This window comes from Salvelinus alpinus, chromosome 4 (assembly GCF_045679555.1).
Source record: "Salvelinus alpinus chromosome 4, SLU_Salpinus.1, whole genome shotgun sequence".
Lineage (NCBI taxonomy): Eukaryota > Metazoa > Chordata > Actinopteri > Salmoniformes > Salmonidae > Salvelinus > Salvelinus alpinus.
This window is the reverse complement of record NC_092089.1, coordinates 2,274,564-2,295,682: the sequence shown is the minus strand read 5'-3', so window position 1 is coordinate 2,295,682 and position 21,119 is coordinate 2,274,564. Positions and strand designations below refer to the sequence as shown.

Below are 21,119 nucleotides of genomic sequence, written 5' to 3'. Positions count from 1 at the left end.
AAGTCAGAACCGTCCAGAGTAGTGATGCTGGACGGGCGGGCAGGTGCAGGCAGCGATCGGTTGAAGAGCATGCATTTAGTTTTACTTGTATTTAAGAGCAGTTGGAGGCCACGGAAGGAGAGTTGTATGGCATTGAAGCTCGTCTGGAGGGTTGTTAACACAGTGTCCAAAGAAGGGACAGAAGTATACAGAATGGTGTCGTCTGCGTAGAGGTGGATCAGAGACTCACCAGCAGCAAGAGTGACATCATTGATGTATACAGAGAAGAGAGTCGGCCCAAGAATTAAACCCTGTGGCACCCCCATAGAGACTGCCAGAGGCCCGGACAACAGGCCCTCCGATTTGACACACTGAAATCAGAGAAGTAGTTGGTGAACCAGGCGAGGCAATCATTTGAGAAACCAAGGCTATTGAGTCTGCCGATGAGGATGTGGTGATTGACAGAGTCGAAAGCCTTGGCCAGGTCAATGAATACGGCTGCACAGTATTGTTTCTTATCGATGGCAGTTAAGATATAAATCAAATCAAATCAAATTTTATTAGTCACATACACATGGTTAGCAGATGTTAATGCGAGTGTAGCGAAATGCTTGTGCTTCTAGTTCCGACAATGCAGTAATAACCAACAAGTAATCTGACCTAACAATTCCACAACTAGTACCTTATACACACACAAGTGTAAAGGGATAAAGAATATGTACATAAAGATATATGAATGAGTGGTGGTACAGAACGGCATAGGCAAGATGCAGTAGATGGTATAGAGTACGGTATATACATATGAGATGAGTACTGTAGGGTATGTAAACATAAAGTGGCATAGTTTAAAGTGGCTAGTGGTACATGTATTACATAAAGATGGCAAGATGCAGTAGATGATATAGAGTACAGTATATACATATGAGATGGGTAATGTAGGGTATGTAAACATTATATTAAGTGGCATTGTTTAAAGTGGCTAGTGGTACATTTTTACATAATTTCCATCAATTCCCATTTTTAAAGTGGCTGGAGTTGAGTCAGTATGTTGGCAGCGGCCGCTAAATGTTAGTGGTGGCTGTTTAACAGTCTGATGGCCTTGAGATAGAAGCTGTTTTTCAGTCTCTCGGTCCCTGCTTTGATGCACCTGTACTGACCTCGCCTTCTGGATGATAGCGGGGTGAACAGGCAGTGGCTTGGGTGGTTGTTGTCCTTGATGATCTTTATGGCCTTCCTGTGACATCGGGTGGTGTAGGTGTCCTGGAGGGCAGGTAGTTTGCCCCCGGTGATGCGTTCTGCAGACCTCACTACCCTCTGGAGAGCCTTACGGTTGTGGGCGGAGCAGTTGCCGTACCAGGCGGTGATACAGCCCGACAGGATGCTCTCGATTGTGCATCTGTAGAAGTTTGTGAGTGCTTTTGGTGACAAGCCGAATTTCTTCAGCCTCCTGAGGTTGAAGAGGCGCTGCTGCGCCTTCTTCACGACGCTGTCTGTGTGGGTGGACCAATTCAGTTTGTCCGTGATGTGTTCACCGAGGAACTTAAAACTTTCCACCTTCTCCACTACTGACCCGTCGATGTGGATAGGGGGGTGCTCCCTCTGCTGTTTCCTGAAGTCCACAATCATCTCCTTTGTTTTGTTGACGTTGAGTGTGAGGTTATTTTCCTGACACCACACTCCGAGGGCCCTCACCTCCTCCCTGTAGGCCGTCTCGTCGTTGTTGGTAATCAAGCCTACCACTGTAGTGTCATCCGCAAACTTGATGATTGAGTTGGAGGCGTGCATGGCCACGCAGTCGTGGGTGAACAGGGAGTACAGGAGAGGGCTCAGAACGCACCCTTGTGGGGCCCCAGTGTTGAGGATCAGCGGGGTGGAGATGTTGTTACCTACCCTCACCACCTGGGGGCGGCCCGTCAGGAAGTCCAGGACCCAGTTGCACAGGGCGGGGTCGAGACCCAGGGTCTCGAGCTTGATGACGAGTTTGGAGGGTACTATGGTGTTAAATGCTGAGCTGTAATCGATGAACAGCATTCTCACATGGGTATTCCTCTTGTCCAGATGGGTTAGGGCAGTGTGCAGTGTGGTTGCGATTGCGTCGTCTGTGGACCTATTGGGTCGGTAAGCAAATTGGAGTGGGTCTAGGGTGTCCGGTAGGGTGGAGGTGATATGGTCCTTGACTAGTCTCTCAAAGCACTTCATGATGACGGAAGTGAGTGCTACGGGGCGGTAGTCGTTTAGCTCAGTTACCTTAGCTTTCTTGGGAACAGGAACAATGGTGGCCCTCTTGAAGCATGTGGGAACAGCAGACTGGGATAAGGATTGATTGAATATGTCCGTAAACACACCAGCCAGCTGGTCTGCGCATGCTCTGAGGACGCGGCTGGGAATGCCGTCTGGGCCTGCAGCCTTGCGAGGGTTAACACGTTTAAATGTTTTACTCACCTCGGCTGCAGTGAAGGAGAGCCCGCAGGTTTTGGTAGGGGGCCGTGTCAGTGGCACTGTATTGTCCTCAAAGCGGGCAAAAAAGTTGTTTAGCCTGTCTGGGAGCAAGACATCCTGGTCCGCGACGGGGCTGGTTTTCTTTTTGTAATCCGTGATTGACTGTAGACCCTGCCACATACCTCTTGTGTCTGAGCTGTTGAAGTAGTTTAGTAGTTTAGTTTAGGACCTTGAGCGTGGCTGAGGTGCACCCATGACCAGCTCTGAAACCAGATTGCATAGCGGAGAAGGTGCGGTGGGATTCAAAATGGTTGGTAATCTGTTTGTTGACTTGGCGTTCGAAGACCTTAGAAAGGCAGGGTAGGATAGATATGTCTGTAGCAGTTTGGGTCAAGAGTGTCCCCCCCTTTGAAGAGGGGGATGACCGCAGCTGCTTTCCAATCTTTGGGGATCTCAGACGACACGAAAGAGAGGTTGAACAGGCTAGAAATAGGGGTTGCAATAATTTTGGCAGATAATTTTCGAAAGAAAGGGTCCAGATTGTCTAGCCCGGCTGATTTGTAGGGGTCCAGATTTTGCAGCTCTTTCAGAACATCAGCTGACTGGATTTGGGAAAAGGAGAAATGGGGAAGGCTTGGGAGAGTTGCTGTGGGGTTGCAGGGCTGTTGACCGGGGTAGGGGTAGCCAGGTGGAAAGCATGGCCAGCCGTAGAAAAATGCTTATTGAAATTCTCAATTATAGTGGATTTATCGGTGGTGACAGAGTTTCCTATCCTCAGTGCAGTGGGCAGCTGGGAGGAGGTGTTCTTATTCTCCATGGACTTTAGTGTCCCAGAACTTTTTTGAGTTTGTGTTGCAGGAAGCAAATTTCTGCTTGAAAAAGCTAGCCTTGGCTTTTCTAACTGCCTGTGTATATTGGTTTCTAACTTCCCTGAAAAGTTGCATATCACGTGGGCTGTTCGATGCTAATGCAGAACGCCAAAGGATGTTTTTGTGTTGGTTAAGGGCAGTCAGGTCTGGAGAGAACCAAGGGCTATATCTGTTCCTGGTTCTAAATTTCTTGAATGGGGCATGCTTATTTAAGATGGTGAGGAAGGCATTTAAAAAAAAATAACCAGGCATCCTCTACTGATGGGATGAGGTCAATATCCTTCCAGGATACCCGGGCCAGGTCGATTAGAAAGGCCTGCTCGTTGAAGTGTTTCAGGGAGCGTTTGACAGTGATGAGTGGAAGTCGTTTGACCGCTGACCCATTATGGATGCAGGCAATGAGGCAGTGATCGCTGAGATTTTGGTTGAAAACAGCAGAGGTGTATTTAGAGGGCAAGTTGGTTAGGATGATATCTATGAGGGTGCCCGTGTTTATGGCTTTGGGGTGGTACCTAGTAGGTTCATTGATCATTTGTGTGAGATTGAGGGCATCAAGCTTAGATTGTAGGATGGCTGGGGTGTTAAGCATGTCCCAGTTTAGGTCACCTAACAGCACGAGCTCTGAAGATAGATGGGGGGCAATCAGTTCACATATGGTGTCCAGAGCACAGCTGGGGCAAAGGGTGGTCTATAGCAGGCGGCAACGGTGAGAGACTTGTTTTTAGAGAGGTGGATTTTTAAAAGTAGAAATTCAAATTGTTTGGGTACAGACCTGGATAGTAGGACAGAACTCTGCAGACTAACTCTGCAGAAGATTGCAACACCGCCCCCTTTGGCCGTTCTATCTTGTCTGAAAATGTTGTAGTTAGGGATGAAGATTTCAGAGTTTTTGGTGGTCTTCCTAAACCAGGATTCAAACAAGGCTAGGACATCCGGGTTGGCAGAGTGTGCTAAAGCAGTGAATAAAACAAACTTAGGGAGGAGGCTTCTAACATGCATGAAACCAAGGCTATTACGGTTACAGAGGTCAACAAGAGAGCGCCCAGGGAATATGGGTGGAGCTAGGCACTGCAGGGCCTGGATTGACCTCTACATCACCAGAGGTACAGAGGAGGAGTAGGATAAGGGTACGGCTAAAAGCTATGAGAATTGGTCGTCTAGGACGTCCGGAACAGAGAGTAAAAGGAGCAGGTTTCTGGGGGCGATAAAATAGCTTCAAGGTATAATGTACAGACAAAGGTATGGTAGGATGTTAATACAGTGGAGGTAAACCTAGGCATTGAGTGATGATGAGAGAGATATTGTCTCTAGAAACATAATTGAAACCAGGTGATGTCATCGCATGTGTGGGTGGTGGAACTGAAAGGTTGGATAAGGTATAATGAACAGGGCTAGAGGCTCTACAGTGAAATAAGCCAATGAACACTAACCAGAACAGCAATGGACAAGGCATATTGACATTAAGGAGAGGCATGCTTAGCCGAGTGATCATAAGGGTCCAGTGAGTAGTGAGGTTGGTTGGGGTCACGGCGATTCAGACAGCTAGCCGGGCCATGGGTAGCAAACTTACAGAAGATGGAGGTCTGTTTTTAGCCACCTCGTGCGTTTCCGTCGGTAGATTAGTGGGGTTCCGTGTGGTAGAGGGGACCAATCTAATTGGCAAAATAGTTATAGTTATTGTGGCCCAAGAAAATTGTCCGATAGACCTATTCAGATAGCAGCCGATAAGACAGCTAACGATTAGCGGGCCGCAGATGGGCGTTCAGGTTACATTGCGAAAGAGGGGCCAGTTGGATAACTCCCTAGGGCAGATAACGTCAGTAGTCCAGTCGTGAAGGCCCGGTTAGATCAAAGTTAGATCAAAGCTTAAGCAATGTCTGCAAGATCACATAGTTATGGGATTGTACATAACCAATTATAATAGCATAACGTTACTGTAAGACAAAACACCACCTCATTTATGAGATTTTAGGATGATTGTGCGAATGGTCGCATTTCTCTCCTGCCGCCAAAACTCAACAGCGTTGTGCCAAAATGTGCTTTGAAATAAAACACAGGCAGGCCTACGCAAGTTAACACCATCTGCTCTAAAATTCACTCCCAGTACATCATTCAAAACAACACTGTACATAACTCAAAAGATCAATTAAAAAATTAAATACACAAAGATGTGTTTAACAAACGTGCCAAACGTGATTTGGATCCTCAGCTCTGGGGAAGAGGCCAAAGGGGCGTGCCGAAACGAGGGTGGTTACCTTCGGATCCACAGCCTTTACCTATAAACAAATAACATTGTTATGAATTGATCCATTTTTGCAAATGTCTTGTCTTTTGAGTAGGCCAATTTACATTTCAATGAAGCCTGCAGAACCAACTTTACCTGTCCAAAACTAGACATGCTAAATCAACATAGCTCTTCAGCTACTGAATGGTAACTTGATAGTAGAATATGGTAGTTCGCTAGAATGACTGAAAGTTGAGGCTTACGCATTACCGGTCAAAGGAGAAAGCATGCCAGGCGTTTTCCATGTTTGCTGTTCTCTCCACTGTGAAAAAAACACAACACCTATGTTTACTCTGGTCTGGCGGACTGCGACGTCGGATCAAAACAAAAGTGACTTAAGTAAACAATTTGGAGTAATGAGAAGGATTATGTTTTCAAATGCAAAACACGTGACTGTTTTTGTTCAAATAAATGCTCTGCTTCCCAATGAAAACTAGTTAGAACATTCTGCCATATTTTATGGAAAGGAGTTTCTGTTTCCAGTGATGGCCATGTCACAATAGAGTACAGAAACAGTGTAATTTTAAAGACAACGCCACATTTAATCAACAATGGCCAGGTTGTACCATACATTTGTGTATTATTAAAAATAAAATAAAAACTCCAGGACGGGTGTCCCAGAAACAGATTACGCTTAGTCCTGCAATTGAAAGCATGTCCATTGATCTGCATTTTAGTCCAGGACTAGGTTCAATCAGATTCTGGGAATCTGGAACAGTTCAAAGTCAGAACTTGAGGATAACAAATTCTAGTGCCGGGAGATGTTTCCTGCTCTTAGTCTTGATTCATATTCACTAGGAACGAATCAGAATAAAACAGGCCAAAACAGGTTGCAAAACGTTTTGGTGTGTACTAATGAATATATTCTTGGCCTTTCTGTCCACCCAGCTCTCCAACAGCAATGCCTAGCCTGTCCCGTAAGCCTCTGCTAGTGACTACCTCCTCTCCCTCAGTCTTTACCTCTACCCCCTTCACTACTCCCCATCTTCTCCTCCTCCTCCAGGTCATAGTCACTCTCTCGCTGCCTCTCCTCCTCTTCTTCAGGATCATCATCATCATTGCACTTTCTCCTCCACTCTCTTTGCTCCCTCTCCTCCAACCCACATCTCCCACTCAGTCCAGAAGGTAAGCTACCTGCTGCCGAGGCTTCCTCTGTCCAACCTCCCCTCCCTCCTACCCAGTCCTGCCATCTGTTTCCCTCCTCCCCCCGTCCCCCAACTTCTGTGCCTCCATCAGGGTCCAGCCTGTCCAGCTTACCTTTTAAGTGAAACATCGGTGTCTGAGCGCAATTCCTTTACCATGGAATTGCTTGTATGCAAAAAAATTGAGGGCATCTCATATCAATTCCGGTGTTGTGCCGAGGGAGGCACTAGTAACGTCTGCAATTTGATAAGCAACCGAAATTAATAATGAATGTGTTATATTAAACATAGAGGGAGTAAAATGTAGGCAAGCAATAAACATTTCTGAACAACTACTAGTCGAATAAGACATGGGAGATGACGAATTTTGGCAAATAGATTTCTTTACAGACTAATACACTTAAAACAAATAACCAAACCGAAAACTGCAGATATTACTAGTGCCTCCCCCGCGATCAAACCGCCATTAAAAAATATATAAACGCAGCCTAACGTGAACATTGACAGCTGCCTTCGGTCTCTGGTGGTGCAGGATTACTGAGGTATAAAATTAACGGATGCTTCTGGGAGTCAGCCATGTTAACAGACGTCTAAATATAGGGATAGTTAAAGGACTCATTCAAAGATATTTATAACTAATCCCTTTCTCGCTGTCTTCTATGTCAAGGCGGTCTGCAAACAAACGTTTAAGTGCATGCCGCCACCTACTGTGCGGGAATGTAGGCACAGAGCAAGAGCTAGGTATTCTTCTTTGGGTTTTATGGCGAACTACACTCAAAAGGTGTAGTGTGGCCCTCAACTGGACTGGGGGTAAAATAAATGACTAAATAAATACTCTAGCCAATAAGAGGGCAGATATGTGTGAGAACAACAAGCACGACTCCATTATAAAATTGTTTTTCTCCAAGTTTCCGAAATGCCACTTATCAGTAAATTCGTATCACATAAACATGATGAAACTTCAATTCGATCAAATTAAACATTGTAGCAAATTAGAAATTTAATTTGATGTTTTTTTATGTAACCTTTATTTAACTGTTGACCAAATTCGACATTCTTTCATTGACCTCCATTAAAAAAAAATCCCCAATTCCACGGGTTAACACTGTATTTTTGCACTGACAGACTTTAGAGCGGAGTCAAGCCTCTTGCTTCCTCGCTGGTTATATCCAAGATGAGGTTATCTCTGTGCTTCTTAACTAGTGGGCTGGTCCAGCAAATTCTTTGTAACATATTCACTTCACAAACCCATCAGATTTTTCCTGGACATTTGATGATGTAGAACAGTGAAACACATTTCTTTAACAATATATATTTTTAAAACAAAAACAAAAGCCTCAAGAGTTCTAAGAAATGTTCAAAGCCAAAACATTATGGTCATGACAAAACATTATGGTCATGACAAAACATTATGGTCATGACAAAACCGATAAGACTTTTTTTAATGACACCGGTAGGTGGCTCCTGGTTCTGGTCTGGTTCTCTCTGGGGTGGTGATGATAATGTATCCAGCTTTTCAACAGTGTCCACATGTATCTCTCCTAGAGGCTTCTACCAGTGCCCCCCTCCTCCACTACCTTTCCCTTTACTCCCTGTCTTCTCCTCTTCCTCCAGGTCAAAGTCAGAATCACTCTCATTCTGACGCTCCTCCTCCTCAGGGTCATAGTTCCACTGTCGCCTGCTCCTCCGCTCTCCCACCTCCACTCCCTCCCCACTCTCCCCTTGGTGATAGCGTGTGACGAGGTTCTTGAGGCTGACGTTGTGGTTAAAGCTCTTGACGCAGCACTGGCATTTGAAGGGCTTCTCCCCAGTGTGGACGTGCAGGTAAGACTTCAGCTGGCTGGCCTGGACAAAGGGACGCTGGCACACCTGACACCTAGCAGGAGCAGAACGTAATGGAAAACACTAACACTTTGCAGTCCACTTTCAGCTGATAATACAAACAAACAAAACAGACATTTCAGAGGGAGATGTGTTCAGTATGAAACTAACAGAGAATGCAGTATAAAACACCAACCTGAAAGATTTGTTGTCACTGTAGCTCAGCTCGTGCCTCTCAAGCTTGCTAAGTTGGGGAAATTCCTTGTAGCACGTGTTACAAATGTCTCTTGGACTCATGCTCTCTGAGATGGTGGTTCCGTTTCAAGATGTTGTAAAATCCCAAGGGGCATTTGGAGCACCTATAGTGCAACTTTTTGACCCGGTGGTCGTCCTTCTCGTGGGTCCGCTTGTCTTCCCTGGCCTTGAATGGCTTGAGGCAGAACTTACAGTAGACATGCTCTTGATGGTGAAGCCTCTGGTGATGCTTAAGGCCAGCTTCATCCACATAGCGCTTCCCACAGACAGAACAGCGGAACAGCTTGAACTTGTTCACACTGATGCCCCACACTGAGTAACATTGAGATGAGGATGCCACAGTCAGGACAGAGAGGCCGTGAACGTTTGGAGTGCTCTCGACGGACGTGCTCCTCATAACTGTCGAGGTCGTGGAACCGCATGCAGAGTTTGTCAAACCCAACAGGCTCCTCAGGGCTGGCCATCACACACACAGCTTCTTGTGTCAGCGTGGAGTGTAGGCCCGCTCACGCGCCGTCTCTCACTCACTCACACACAGAATCTAAAGTCACCTCCGGCTCCACTGAGGGTTCCCACTCAGCATTAGCCTGCCGCTCCTCTCTGCTGGGCAGTCCCTTCATCTGCCTGTCTCTCATCTCCTTTCTCCTCCTCTAGGTACAGAGCCCTTTCCTCCCTGTTGGGTGCAGTGTCTGCATCACTGTACTGTAGATCCTCAGTCACCTCAGTCACCAGAGAGCCAGTCAGCTCCAGTTCCCCCTTCTCAAACACCATGGCAGCCAACAGCTTCTTCTCTTCCTCGCTATAGGAGGCAACACTTCTAGTCTCCTGCTTCACAGACCTGTTCCCCTCCATCCTCAGGGAACAGCTGTCGTCTACGTCTCTGTATTCACGCGGCAGGACCACTGACACTTCACTCACCTAATCAAAGGAAAACAGAGATCAGTGTTATTGGCTACATGATGAAGTGTGTTTGATTCATATGCATGCTGAAACCTATCTCATACAGCAGCATCATAACCTGTTCTCCGTGGTTCAACTCATTTGAGCTTCTGGGCTGAATGTTCACGCACTGGTCCTCCTCAATGGACGGACAACATTCTTCAGTGGCACTGCTGCCATCTGGCCTATCAACAGTGACTGTGTTAATACCCTCTCCTGACCAACCATGATGTCTGTCCTCCATGGCTCCCTCTTAACACAATAATAAAGAATTAGAAAACATGTCCGTTTATATGGCTTGCCTACATGTCGTGCATAGAATGCCCACTGATGGGACATAACTTTTAATCTTACTGCTTGACAGTTCCATTCTCTCATAGTCCCCTGGAAAAATGTTCTGAGCATACTAGTAACTTTCTGAGGTCGTCAGTCAGAGTATTGGCGTTAATGTTCAGGGCAACTAGCCATAGTCTCAATCGGTCCTGATCTCTCATTGGAAGTTGGTGAAACATATCTGACCCAGTCCTTGTGTTTGTTATGGCAAGTTTTTACAGTACAGTCACGAACCGTATTGGAACAGGCGATGGGGTCCGTCGATGTAACGCAAGTCTCAGCACACTTAGCTAGCTCGCTGACTTACTTGTTAACGTTCTTCAGTGGTACAGTTGCTGTCTGGCCAATCAACAGTGACGGTTTTAAACCCCTCTCCTGAACAACCATGCTGTCTGTCCTTCATGGCTCCGTCTTGTCGACCTATGTGTTTACATACATAATAAAGTAGAAAACATGTCCATTTATATAACATAGCCCAAATATTTTCTATGGCTTAAAGCTAGCCAACTAAATTTCAGTAGCAAGCGACATTTCATTGCATACCAGCTAGCTACAACAGAGATACTGGAGGATTGGAATTTCCATTCCATCTCTGCTACAAAGACACATAAACAGGAAGTGAGGCACAAGTCCGTTCCAGAAATGTGATTCCCAGGCAACCAAGTAAATTAAAGTTCCTAGCTGCAACCTAGGTTAAAAATAATGACTGTTATTTTCAACCTAGGCTGCAAACTAGCCCTGCAAGTCTTGTGGTGGCCAACAGGGCTTAATAGCAGAGATATTTATTAGGAGGGCCGCAGAGCTATAGGGGTGGTGGGGACCTTACTTGTCTGAGTGAGTGAGAGAGCGCTACCCTTTAAAAACTCATTAATTCTTTATTTGATAAAATAATGTTATGGGAAACACTGTTCATTATGTTTACATGCTTAGTGAGCTTTTGCATTGTTAATGAATCACCCAGTGTTTATCTCAATAGTGTGTGTGTCATCTTTAGAGGTTAGAAGACAGGAACATATAAAATATAGAATATTACCCTTGTTTATCACCATATATCTACAAATAAAATAGACTGAGCGTAATTTAAAACAACGTTTTATTAAATCATAAATTCAACATCCCAAAAGTGCATAGGGGTTGATATCAAATAAACTCCACATTTTAAAAGTCAAGAAAGTTCAATCTAAGGAGAAAAAATGAATCATTTTCTTCTTTCTAGCCAGAAGCGGGAAGCAAGCCTTATTACTAAGATAAAAACCCAATTTCAAGTTAAGCTTTGTCACAAGATTATCCACATTAACTTTAAAGGACAACTTGTCATCCAACCAAATACCTAGGTATTTGTAGGATGACACTTTTTCAATGGATAAGCCACCAGATGTGACAATTTTTTATTTATTTATTTATTTTTTATTTAACCTTTATTTAACCAGGTAGGCAAATTGAGAACACGTTCTCATTTACAATTGCGACCTGGCCAAGATAAAGCAAAGCAGTTCGACACATACAACAACACATAGTTACACATGGAGTAAAACAAACATATAGTCAATAATACAGTGAAAAAAAAATAAGTCTATATACAATGTGAGCAAGTGAGGTGAGATAAGGGAGGTGAAGGCAAACAAATATATGTATAAATAAATAAAATAAATAAATAAAAATATAAAAGGCCATGGAGGTGAAGTGAATACAACACAGCAAGTAAAATAAAACTAAAAAAAAACCCTGGAATGGTTGGTTTGCAGCGGAAGAAAGTGCAAAGTAGAGACAGAAAATAATGGGGTGCAAAGGAGCAAAATAAATTAATAAAATAAATACAGTAGGTAAAGAGGTAGTTGTTTGGGCTAAATTGTAGATGGGTTATGTACAGGTGCAGTAATCTATGAGCTGCTCTGACAGCTGGTGCTTAAAGCTAGTGAGGGAGATAGGTGTTTCCAATTTCAGAGATTTTTGTAGTTCGTTCCAGTCATTGGCAGCAGAGAACTGGAAGGAGAGGCGTCCAAAGGAAGAATTGGTTTTGGGGGTGACTAGAGAGATATACCTGCTGGAGCGCGTGCTACAGATAGGTGCTGCTATGGTGACCAGCGAGCAGAGATAAGGGGGGACTTTACCTAGCAGGGTCTTGTAGATGACCTGGAACCAGTGGGTTTGGCGACGAGTATGAAGCGAGGGCCAGCCAACGAGAGTGTACAGGTCGCAGTGGTGGGTAGTATATGGGGCTTTGGTGACAAAACGGATGGCACTGTGATAGACTGCATCCAATTTATTGAGTAGGGTTTTGGAGGCTATTTTGTAAATGACATCACCGAAGTCGAGGATTGGTAGGATGGTCAGTTTTACAAGGGTATGTTTGGCAGCATGAGTAAAGGATGCTTTGTTGCGGAATAGGAAGCCAATTCTAGATTTGACTTTGGATTGGAGATGTTTGATGTGAGTCTGGAAGGAGAGTTTACAGTCTAACCAGACACCTAGGTATTTGTAGTTGTCCACATATTCTAAGTCAGAACCGTCCAAAGTAGTGATGTTGGACAGGCGGGCAGGGGCAGGCAGCGATCGGTTGAAGAGCATGCATTTGGTTTTACTTGTATTTAAGAGCAGTTGGAGGCCACGGAAGGAGAGTTGTATGGCATTGAAGCTCGCCTGGAGAGTTGTTAACACAGTGTCAAAAGAAGGGCCAGAAGTATACAGAATAGTGTCGTCTGCGTAGAGGTGGATCAGAGAATCACCAGCAGCAAGAGCGACATCATTGATGTATACAGAGAAGAGAGTCGGTCCAAGAATTGAACCCTGTGGCACCCCCATAGAGACTGCCAGAGGCCCGGACAACAGACCCTCCGATTTGACACACTGAACTCGATCAGAGAAGTAGTTGGTGAACCAGGCGAGGCAATCATTAGAGAAACCAAGGCTGTCGAGTCTGCCAATGAGGATGTGGTGATTGACAGAGTCAAAAGCCTTGGCCAGGTCAATGAATACGGCTGCACAGTATTGTTTCCTATCGATGGCGGTTACGATGTCGTTTATGACCTTGAGCGTGGCTGAGGTGCACCCATGACCAGCTCTGAAACCAGATTGCATAGCGGAGAAGGTGTGGTGGGATTCGAAATGGTCGGTAATCTGTTTGTTGACTTGGCTTTCGAAGACCTTAGAAAGGCAGGGTAGGATAGATATAGGTCTGTAGCAGTTAGGGTCAAGGGTGTCCCCCCCTTTGAAGAGGGGGATAACCGCAGCTGCTTTCCAATCTTTGGGGATCTCGGACGACACGAAAGAGAGGTTGAAGAGGCTAGTAATAGGGGTGGCAACAATTTCAGCAGATAGTTTTAGAAAGAAAGGGTCCAGATTATCTAGCCCGGCTGATTTGTAAGGGTCCAGATTTTGCAGCTCATTTAGGACATCAGCTGACTGTATTTGGGAGAAAGAGAAATGGGGGAAGCTTGGGCGAGTAGCAGAGGGGAGGGCAGTGCTGTTGTCCGGGGTAGGGGCAGCCAGATGGAAAGCATGGCCAGCCGTGGAAAAATGCTTATTGAAATTCTCAATTATAGTGGATTTGTCGGTGGTGACAGTGTTTCCTATCTTCAGAGCGGTTGGAAGCTGGGAGGAGGTGTTCTTATTCTCCATGGACTTTACGGTGTCCCAGAACTTTTTTGAATTTGTGTTGCAGGAAGCAAATTTCTGCTTGAAAAAGCTAGCCTTGGCTGTTCTAACTGCCTGTGTATATTGGTTTCTGGCTTCCCTGAAAAGTTGCATATCACGGGGGCTGTTCGATGCTAATGCAGAACGCCATAGGATGTTTTTCTGTTGGTTAAGGGCAGTCAGGTCAGGAGAGAACCAAGGGCTATATCTGTTCCTGGTTCTAAATTTCTTGAATGGGGCATGCTTATTCAAGATGGTGAGGAAGGCATTTTTAAAAAATGACCAGGCATCCTCTACTGACGGGATGAGATCGATATCCTTCCAGGATACCCCGGCCAGGTCGATTAGAAAGGCCTGCTCGCTGAAGTGTTTCAGGGAGCGTTTGACAGTGATGAGTGGAGGTCGTTTGACCGCTGACCCATTACGGATACAGGCAATGAGGCAGTGATCGCTGAGATCTTGGTTGAAAACAGCAGAGGTGTATTTGGAGGGCAAGTTTGTTAGGATGATATCTATGAGGGTACCCGAGTTTACGGAATTGGGGTGGTACCTGGTAGGTTCATTGATAATTTGTGTGAGATTGAGGGCATCAAGCTTAGATTGTAGGGTGGCTGGGGTTTTGAGCATGTTCAAATTTAGGTCGCCTAGCAGCACGAACTCTGAAGATAGATGGGGGGCAATCAGTTCACATATAGTGTCCAGAGCACAGCTGGGGGCAGAGGGTGGTCTATAGCAGGCGGCAACGGTGAGAGACTTGTTTTTAGAGAGGTGGATTTTTAAAAGTAGAAGTTCAAATTGTTTGGGAACAGACCTGGATAGTAAGACAGAACTCTGCAGGCAGTCTTTGCAGTAGATTGCAACACCGCCCCCTTTGGCCGTTCTATCTTGTCTGAAAATCTTGTAATTGGGGATGAAAATATCTGAGTTTTTGGTGGTCTTTCTAAGCCAGGATTCAGACACGGCTAAAACATCCGGGTTGGCAGAGTGTGCTAAAGCAGTGAACAAAACAAACTTAGGGAGGAGGCTGCTAACATTCTCTGGCAGAGTTCTAGCTCTGGTAAAAGTCATGAATTTAGTTTTTTGTATATTCAAGACCAGTTTGAGGCCATAAAGGGAGGCCTGCAGTGACCAAAAAGCAGTCTGGAGCTCTTCAACAGCCTGAACCAGAGAAGGAGCACATGAATATATAACTGTATCATCACTAGGGATTCATAGACCTTGGCCAGGACAGGGAGTTTAGACATAGGACGACAGTTATTAGCATCTGAGGGATCTCCACCCTTTAGCAGTGGGAGGACATAAGCTGATTTCCAAATGCTGGGTATGGAATAGGTCAAGAGACTCAAGTTGAAAATGTGAGCCACAGGTTCAGTAATAATACCAGCTTCTATCTTTAAGGGGTAGGGGTCCAGGTTGTCTGGACCTGCACTGTTTAGTGTCTATAGCCTTTAGTGCTTTATAGACGTCAGTATAAGAAACAGGCTCAAAATTAAAATGGTTCACATGAGGGCCTATATCATAGTTTACTGTAACAGAGCTTACATTAGAGGCCTGGGTTCCACCATTATCAAAAACTGACCCAGCAGATATGAAATGCTTCTTAAAAACCCCTACATTAAATTGTCAGGAAGGCCAGAGGATACATTAGAACCTGACACTGATTTGATTAGCTTCCAGAACTTGGTTGGGGTGTTTAGGCTCTCTGTGACAGCATTTAAATAGTAATCTGATTCGGATTTCCTGATCAATCCTGTGCATTTGTTTCTTAGCGCTCTGAAATAGGTCCAGTCAACAGGAGCATTTGTATGTCTAGCTTGAGCCCAAGAGATATTTCTCTTTCTAATTAATTCTGCCAAGTTATCTGAAAACCAGGGATTGTCCATTCCACTGATTCTACATTTCTTCACAGGGGCATGCTTATCACAAATCGACACAAATTTCATATAAAAATAGTCCCAGGCAGTGTCAACATCGGGAATCAGATTTACTGTCAATATTATGGTACATATCATGTAAGAACGCTTGCTCATCAAACTGTCTAAAATGTATTTTAAAAATATAACGTGGTTTGGTCACTTTTGTATTTCTAACAAGCAATTGCACAGTGATCACTGACATCATTACAGAATATTCCAGTCGATGTGTATTTGGGAGGGGTATTCGTTAGAATAATGTTCAATAGCGTTGATTTGTTAGGTGCTCTGGGATTCGGTCTTGTAGGCGCATTAATTAATTGAGCGAGATTCAGAGAGTCATACTGTTCTTTAAAAGAGTCGGATACAGATGTAAGCATGTCCCAGTTCAAATCTTCTAAAATAATGAATTCAGAGTCATTTAGCTTGTGCAGGACATCAGAAAGAGCGTTTAGTGCGTGTCCCGAAGCCGGTCTGTAGCAGCCGACTACAGTGATGTGGGAGTCCTTGTACATGTTCACTTTAACCGCAAGCAATTCAAAATGTTTGGCTTTGGTAATCGAGATCATTTCAGAGGTGTTAAACTCGGATTTCACATAAATTGAAACCCCTCGTCCTTTACTAATCCGATCCGTTCTAAAAACCGTGTACCCGTCAATAGAAATCGCGTTATTTGACACAGATTTCTTTAGCCAAGTTTCTGATAAAACCATTACGTCTATTTGTCGTTTTGGCCCATATTCTAATCATGTCTATTTAAAAATATATATTATTCTGACATTAACATGCAAGAGGCCAAAACCTGCTCTGTTTTACAATCATAGGGAGTCGGTAAAGATTGCATGGTATCTACAGGCCCAGGGTTTGGTCGCACATTACCAGAGATCATTAATAAAAGCACAACAATATATCTCAGTTGCCCAATACGTGAGGACTTGGCGGAGCCAGCAATATTGTCAATATAACGAACTGAGTCTTTCGACACAGAAAAAAAGTAATTCAATAGTTTGAGATTTGGGAAGTATGCCATCAAGTCTAGGTCCAGTTGCGTTGAGAGTGGTACAAATGTAATTGCAGAGATACCAAGTTCCTAGTGGTTTTGAAAGGATGGTCTCGTCGGAGTGTTTGCAAATTGTAGGGCATAAAGCGAAGATAATTCACTCACCCATTGATCATTCAGCCTATTTAATCCAGGATGGCATTGAGTAAAGAGCAGGCACAGTAACAGATACATAATGCCTGTTTTTAGAGGTATATCAGCACAGGTGTGCAACGACCAGTAGACGTTGTGTATTACAAGGTAGATTTTCCCACCGCCCACGGTGCATCAGGTTTTCCAATCCGATAACCGCTTCTCCGCTCCTAGTCTTCAATGCGCACCTGCGCTCGCGTAGCAGGCCTTGCGCGCAGACAGACGCTCCTGACACGGCGAGCTCCAACTCCAGAAAGGTGTAATAAAAAATAAAGGCCTTCTCAATCCGAAATCGTTGTATAAGTAAATTAGAGACTGAGATATAAAAATAATAGTTGTTATATACAGCATCCACCTTCAAGTAAAAAGTAGTTGCTTCTGTAAACAGGACCAGGGTCATTAAAAGATAAAAACGCTTAAAACTCTGCACTCAAGGATCACATATACAAACGGACAGACTGATTGGCTACCATCTTGGATTCTGTAAGTCTGGTAACATACATTCAAATTAGAGCAACATCATCACTCGCACACGCACCAGTGTACATTATATTATTTTCAATTAAACGTGTTGGTGAATGGTGATTGCAGCCTTCAATGCCAAGTACAATCTCTAGATGGGGGTTATCATTACCCCTTACTGTAGCATTCTGTTCACTAAATGTTCATCACTGGATTAGAATGTTCCAAAGACTGAAACAAGGGTAGAGGATGGAGGACTAGGGTGGAGGTGATTCCTTTTTTACATTCTGAGAGAAGACAAAATATTTTTATTTTACCTTTCCTATAATCCCAGGCCTCCCACTTGGCTTTTCCCTTCATGTCTAACATGCCTGGTTTGTCTGTGGAGAACAAGAGAGGACAGTATTTAGGACATCAGTGGTGACTGGTAAAAAAAAATTAAGAGAACTTCAGAGGAACCAGACCAGATTTAAGGTTTTATGTTCTATTGGCCTACCAATACTAGTGTGGGTATCTGATTTGGCCATTTTGGAAAGCAGTTTTCTGATATCTGGGAGATGAGTGCCCTATCTAGCCAGAATTTGCTAAAATAATTGTTATTCTCTCCATATAATTGTAATGGTCGTTTCACTTGTGTATGTTCTGTACAATTATGTATTTCAATTAGCATGTTTTAAATGGCACAAAGAAAATACCGTACCAATGTTGATGTCTCCAAATATGGCCTGCTTATACAGACCATACATGTCCAGCAGCTCCTGGTCTGAAGGTCTGGACTTCACCTTCTTCACATCATCTGCTACTCGCTCAAACTCTGCCTGCACGGAGAGATGGAAGAATGGAGGGAAAGGGACAGATGGGAAAACAATACAGCACAGAAACTCCAGAATGTAACCTAATCTACAGCCTATTACTGCCCACTACTGAGCAGCCAAACAGTGGGTCCTTATTCCATTTAGAGCTGTGGATGCCAATTTGTTTGCATGAATAATCTACTTTACACAGATCTCCAATCAACAAATAAAACAGCAAGGCTAAATGGGACAATGGGCACATTCATCTAATCAGAAAGGAAACCCCCAAACTAATTTCTGTTCCACATGCAGTTTTAATAAAACCAAAATACTATTTGGTTGTACATTCATTCAATCTGACTACAGTGTAATGTTAAGTTGGCCCAAAACCAACCCGAAGAAAGTTGACACTGTAAGATCATCTGGTTGTTTCAACTTTCTTCTGGTTGGTTTTAACTTTCAACTTTCATCTGGTTGGTTTTGGGCCAACTTACACTGTAGTAAGATCAAATGAATGTACAACCAAAATAAAAAAGGGATGTACAGTGCATTCGGAAAGTATTCAGACCCCTTCACTTTTTCCACATTTTGTTATGTTGCAGCCTTATTCTAAAATTGATTAAATAATTTCACCCTCATCAATCTACACACAATACCCCATAATGACAAAGTGAAAACAAGTTTTTAGACATTTTTGCACATTTATAAAAAATTAAAAACAGATATCACATTTACATCAGTATTCAGACCCTTTACTCAGACACCTGTATTTATTTATTTTATATTTATTTAACTAGGCAAGTTAAGAACAAATTCTTATATACAATGGCGGCCTACCCCAGCCAAAACAGGACGACGCTGGTCCAATCGTGCGCCGCCCTATGGGACTCCCAATCACAGCCAGTTGTGATACAACCTAGAATCGAACCAGGGTCTGTAGTGATGCCTCTAGCACTGAGATGCAGGGAGCCCCTGTATATTGGACCTGTGACTCTAGGTTTTTAATACAATCAGTTGGTTAGATGTATTTCCCCCATTACTGAAATAGTTGTTCCTGTTCAAATGGTTAAGGTCTTTTTTTTAATCAAGTTTCCAACAGTGACAGTCATTCTGAATGTAGGTTGCGGGTGAATAAAAATTCCAACTGTTGGATATCTTAACTCTGGCTGGATTACAATAAGAACTACACATCACTTTGCAAGCCACCACAATGTGACACGCAGGCCTAATGTGGCCTGTAAACCAGGAGTTTCTTAACACCACTGTGTTAGGGTAAAACGAGGCCATCAAAGTAAGGCCTTATGATATGTGTAATGTATTGTCAAGTTTAATATATATATATATTTTTTTTTTTACCCCTTTTTTCTCTCCAATTTCGTGGTATCCAAATGGTAGTAGTTACAGTCTTGTCTCATCGCTGCAACTCCCGTATGGACTCGGGAGAGGCGAAGATCGAGAGCCATGCGTCCTCCGAAACACAACCCAACCAAGCCGCACTGCTTCTTGACACAATGCCCATCCAACCCGGAAGCCAGCCGCACCAATGTGTCGGAGGAAACACCGTACACCTAGCGACCTAGTCAGCTTGCACTGCGCCCGGCCCGCCACAGGAGTTGCTAGTGCGCGATGAGACAAGGATATCCCTGCCGGCCAAACCCCCCCTAACCCGGACGACGCTGGGCCAATTGTGCGCCGCCCCATGGGCCTCCCGGTCGCGGCCGGCTGGTCAAGTTTAATTTTAATGATAACATTCACCTAGGTACTTATTTGGTGAAAGCCACAGGCCTTTAAAATGAAAGAATTCAACAACAATGTCTCTGTCACTAACAAATATAGTCATGGGTGGTAACTCTACCATTCCCTCAAAAAGAAAAGGCACCATGTGAAATATGCAAATTAGGCTTTAAACCCAAAACAGTGTAACAGTGTTTTTGTTTAACACTAACAGGAGTTAACTCTTGATCAACACTAGTGTTGAACAGAAATAACACAGAGTTCATTATCCCATAGTGTTACATTTGAGTAACAATGACAAGTTTAATGCAGTGTTCATTTTTTACACTTTCGGAGTGTTACATTTAAGTGTTATAAAAAAAAGTACTTTTTAAACTCTGTAGTGTGGGTCCATATGTACTCTGAGATGGTGATAAAATTAACTCTAAGTGTTGATTTAACGCTGCAAAATGTGTTGTGTACATAGTGGGAGCAGCACAGAAACAACATTATTGCTTAATTATAATAAGTAGTACATGCAATGTTTAATTCTAATAGGTTACAGTAGCCTAGCTATTATTGGTCTTGGAAGCGTGACAGCACTGCATACTTAGTCTGTAGAAACATTAATATTTGATCTCAAGGGCCTCTGTTGATGACGACAGCTGGTATCCAATACACCTCAGCATCCTTGCGCATAATCCCGAGATGGCTAGCAAATCAAGCTCTAAAATTCATACGCATTTAAAACAATACACAGGCATGACTCAGTAAATAGAGAACATAACGGTAAACGTAGTCTATATGTGTATGTACAAGCCTACCTACCACCAGCTACCACATCAGTCGACCAATCGCATCTCTTATAAAAACGTAGGCCTAACCCCGTTATCTAGATCGACTCATCACTTAGATAGAAAATGTGTACGCCAAGTGTGCAGGGAAAACATAGCCTACCTGAAGAGACATCTCGCAAAGTTCAACTCCGTAGGCTACTGTAGGTAGTATTAGCCCAACGTGTCCTCTCGGCTGTGTGAATAGCTCTGACTGCAGCTGTAACAGACTGGGAGTTTACAGTAAATATCGCTCAACGCCTCCGGACTCGGGACCGCAGTGGGGTGGATAGACAGCTGATTGGCTGACCAAACATACTGAGACGCGGCGCGTAAAGGACGCTAAAATAAAATAAGATTTAACATGGACACGCATCAATGCAAGTCAATATTGGATTTTTCGCGTTTCATGACCAAATCATACTGCATAAAATTGATTGTGTAGCTCAATGAATATTCTAATATAGGGACAATTCACTTGGATTTAATTTGTGGCATGTTTAGCGTTTGGAGGCAGT

General features: G+C 43.9%; 2 protein-coding genes across 3 annotated transcripts; both read right to left on the bottom strand.

Moving 5' to 3' along the window:
* Positions 1–7,969: 7,969 nt before the first annotated feature.
* On the bottom strand, positions 7,970–8,982 carry LOC139572727 (zinc finger and BTB domain-containing protein 6-like). The gene is made up of 2 exons (XM_071395442.1): positions 8,731–8,982; positions 7,970–8,589 (listed from the first exon to the last, which is right to left on the bottom strand). Exons 1-2 carry the CDS (start codon positions 8,829–8,831, stop codon positions 8,265–8,267), a joined length of 426 nt encoding a protein of 141 aa, XP_071251543.1. The 5' UTR covers positions 8,832–8,982; the 3' UTR covers positions 7,970–8,264.
* A 244-nt stretch (positions 8,983–9,226) lies between these two features.
* On the bottom strand, positions 9,227–20,854 carry LOC139572726 (acyl-CoA-binding domain-containing protein 7-like). Of its 2 annotated transcripts, XM_071395441.1 has the most exons (6): positions 20,726–20,854; positions 17,962–18,079; positions 17,579–17,641; positions 16,773–17,046; positions 10,369–10,481; positions 9,441–9,707 (listed from the first exon to the last, which is right to left on the bottom strand). In XM_071395441.1, the coding sequence occupies exons 1-4, from the start codon at positions 20,735–20,737 to the stop codon at positions 16,970–16,972; spliced, it is 270 nt and encodes an 89-aa protein (XP_071251542.1). In that variant the 5' UTR covers positions 20,738–20,854; the 3' UTR covers positions 9,441–9,707; positions 10,369–10,481; positions 16,773–16,969. The 2 variants fall into 2 exon arrangements, with proteins under 2 accessions (XP_071251541.1, XP_071251542.1); XM_071395440.1 differs by lacking the exons at positions 10,369–10,481; positions 16,773–17,046; positions 17,579–17,641; positions 17,962–18,079; positions 20,726–20,854 and adding an exon at positions 9,808–10,087 and having other exon boundaries at positions 9,227–9,707.
* Between the last annotated feature and the right edge of the window lie 265 nt (positions 20,855–21,119).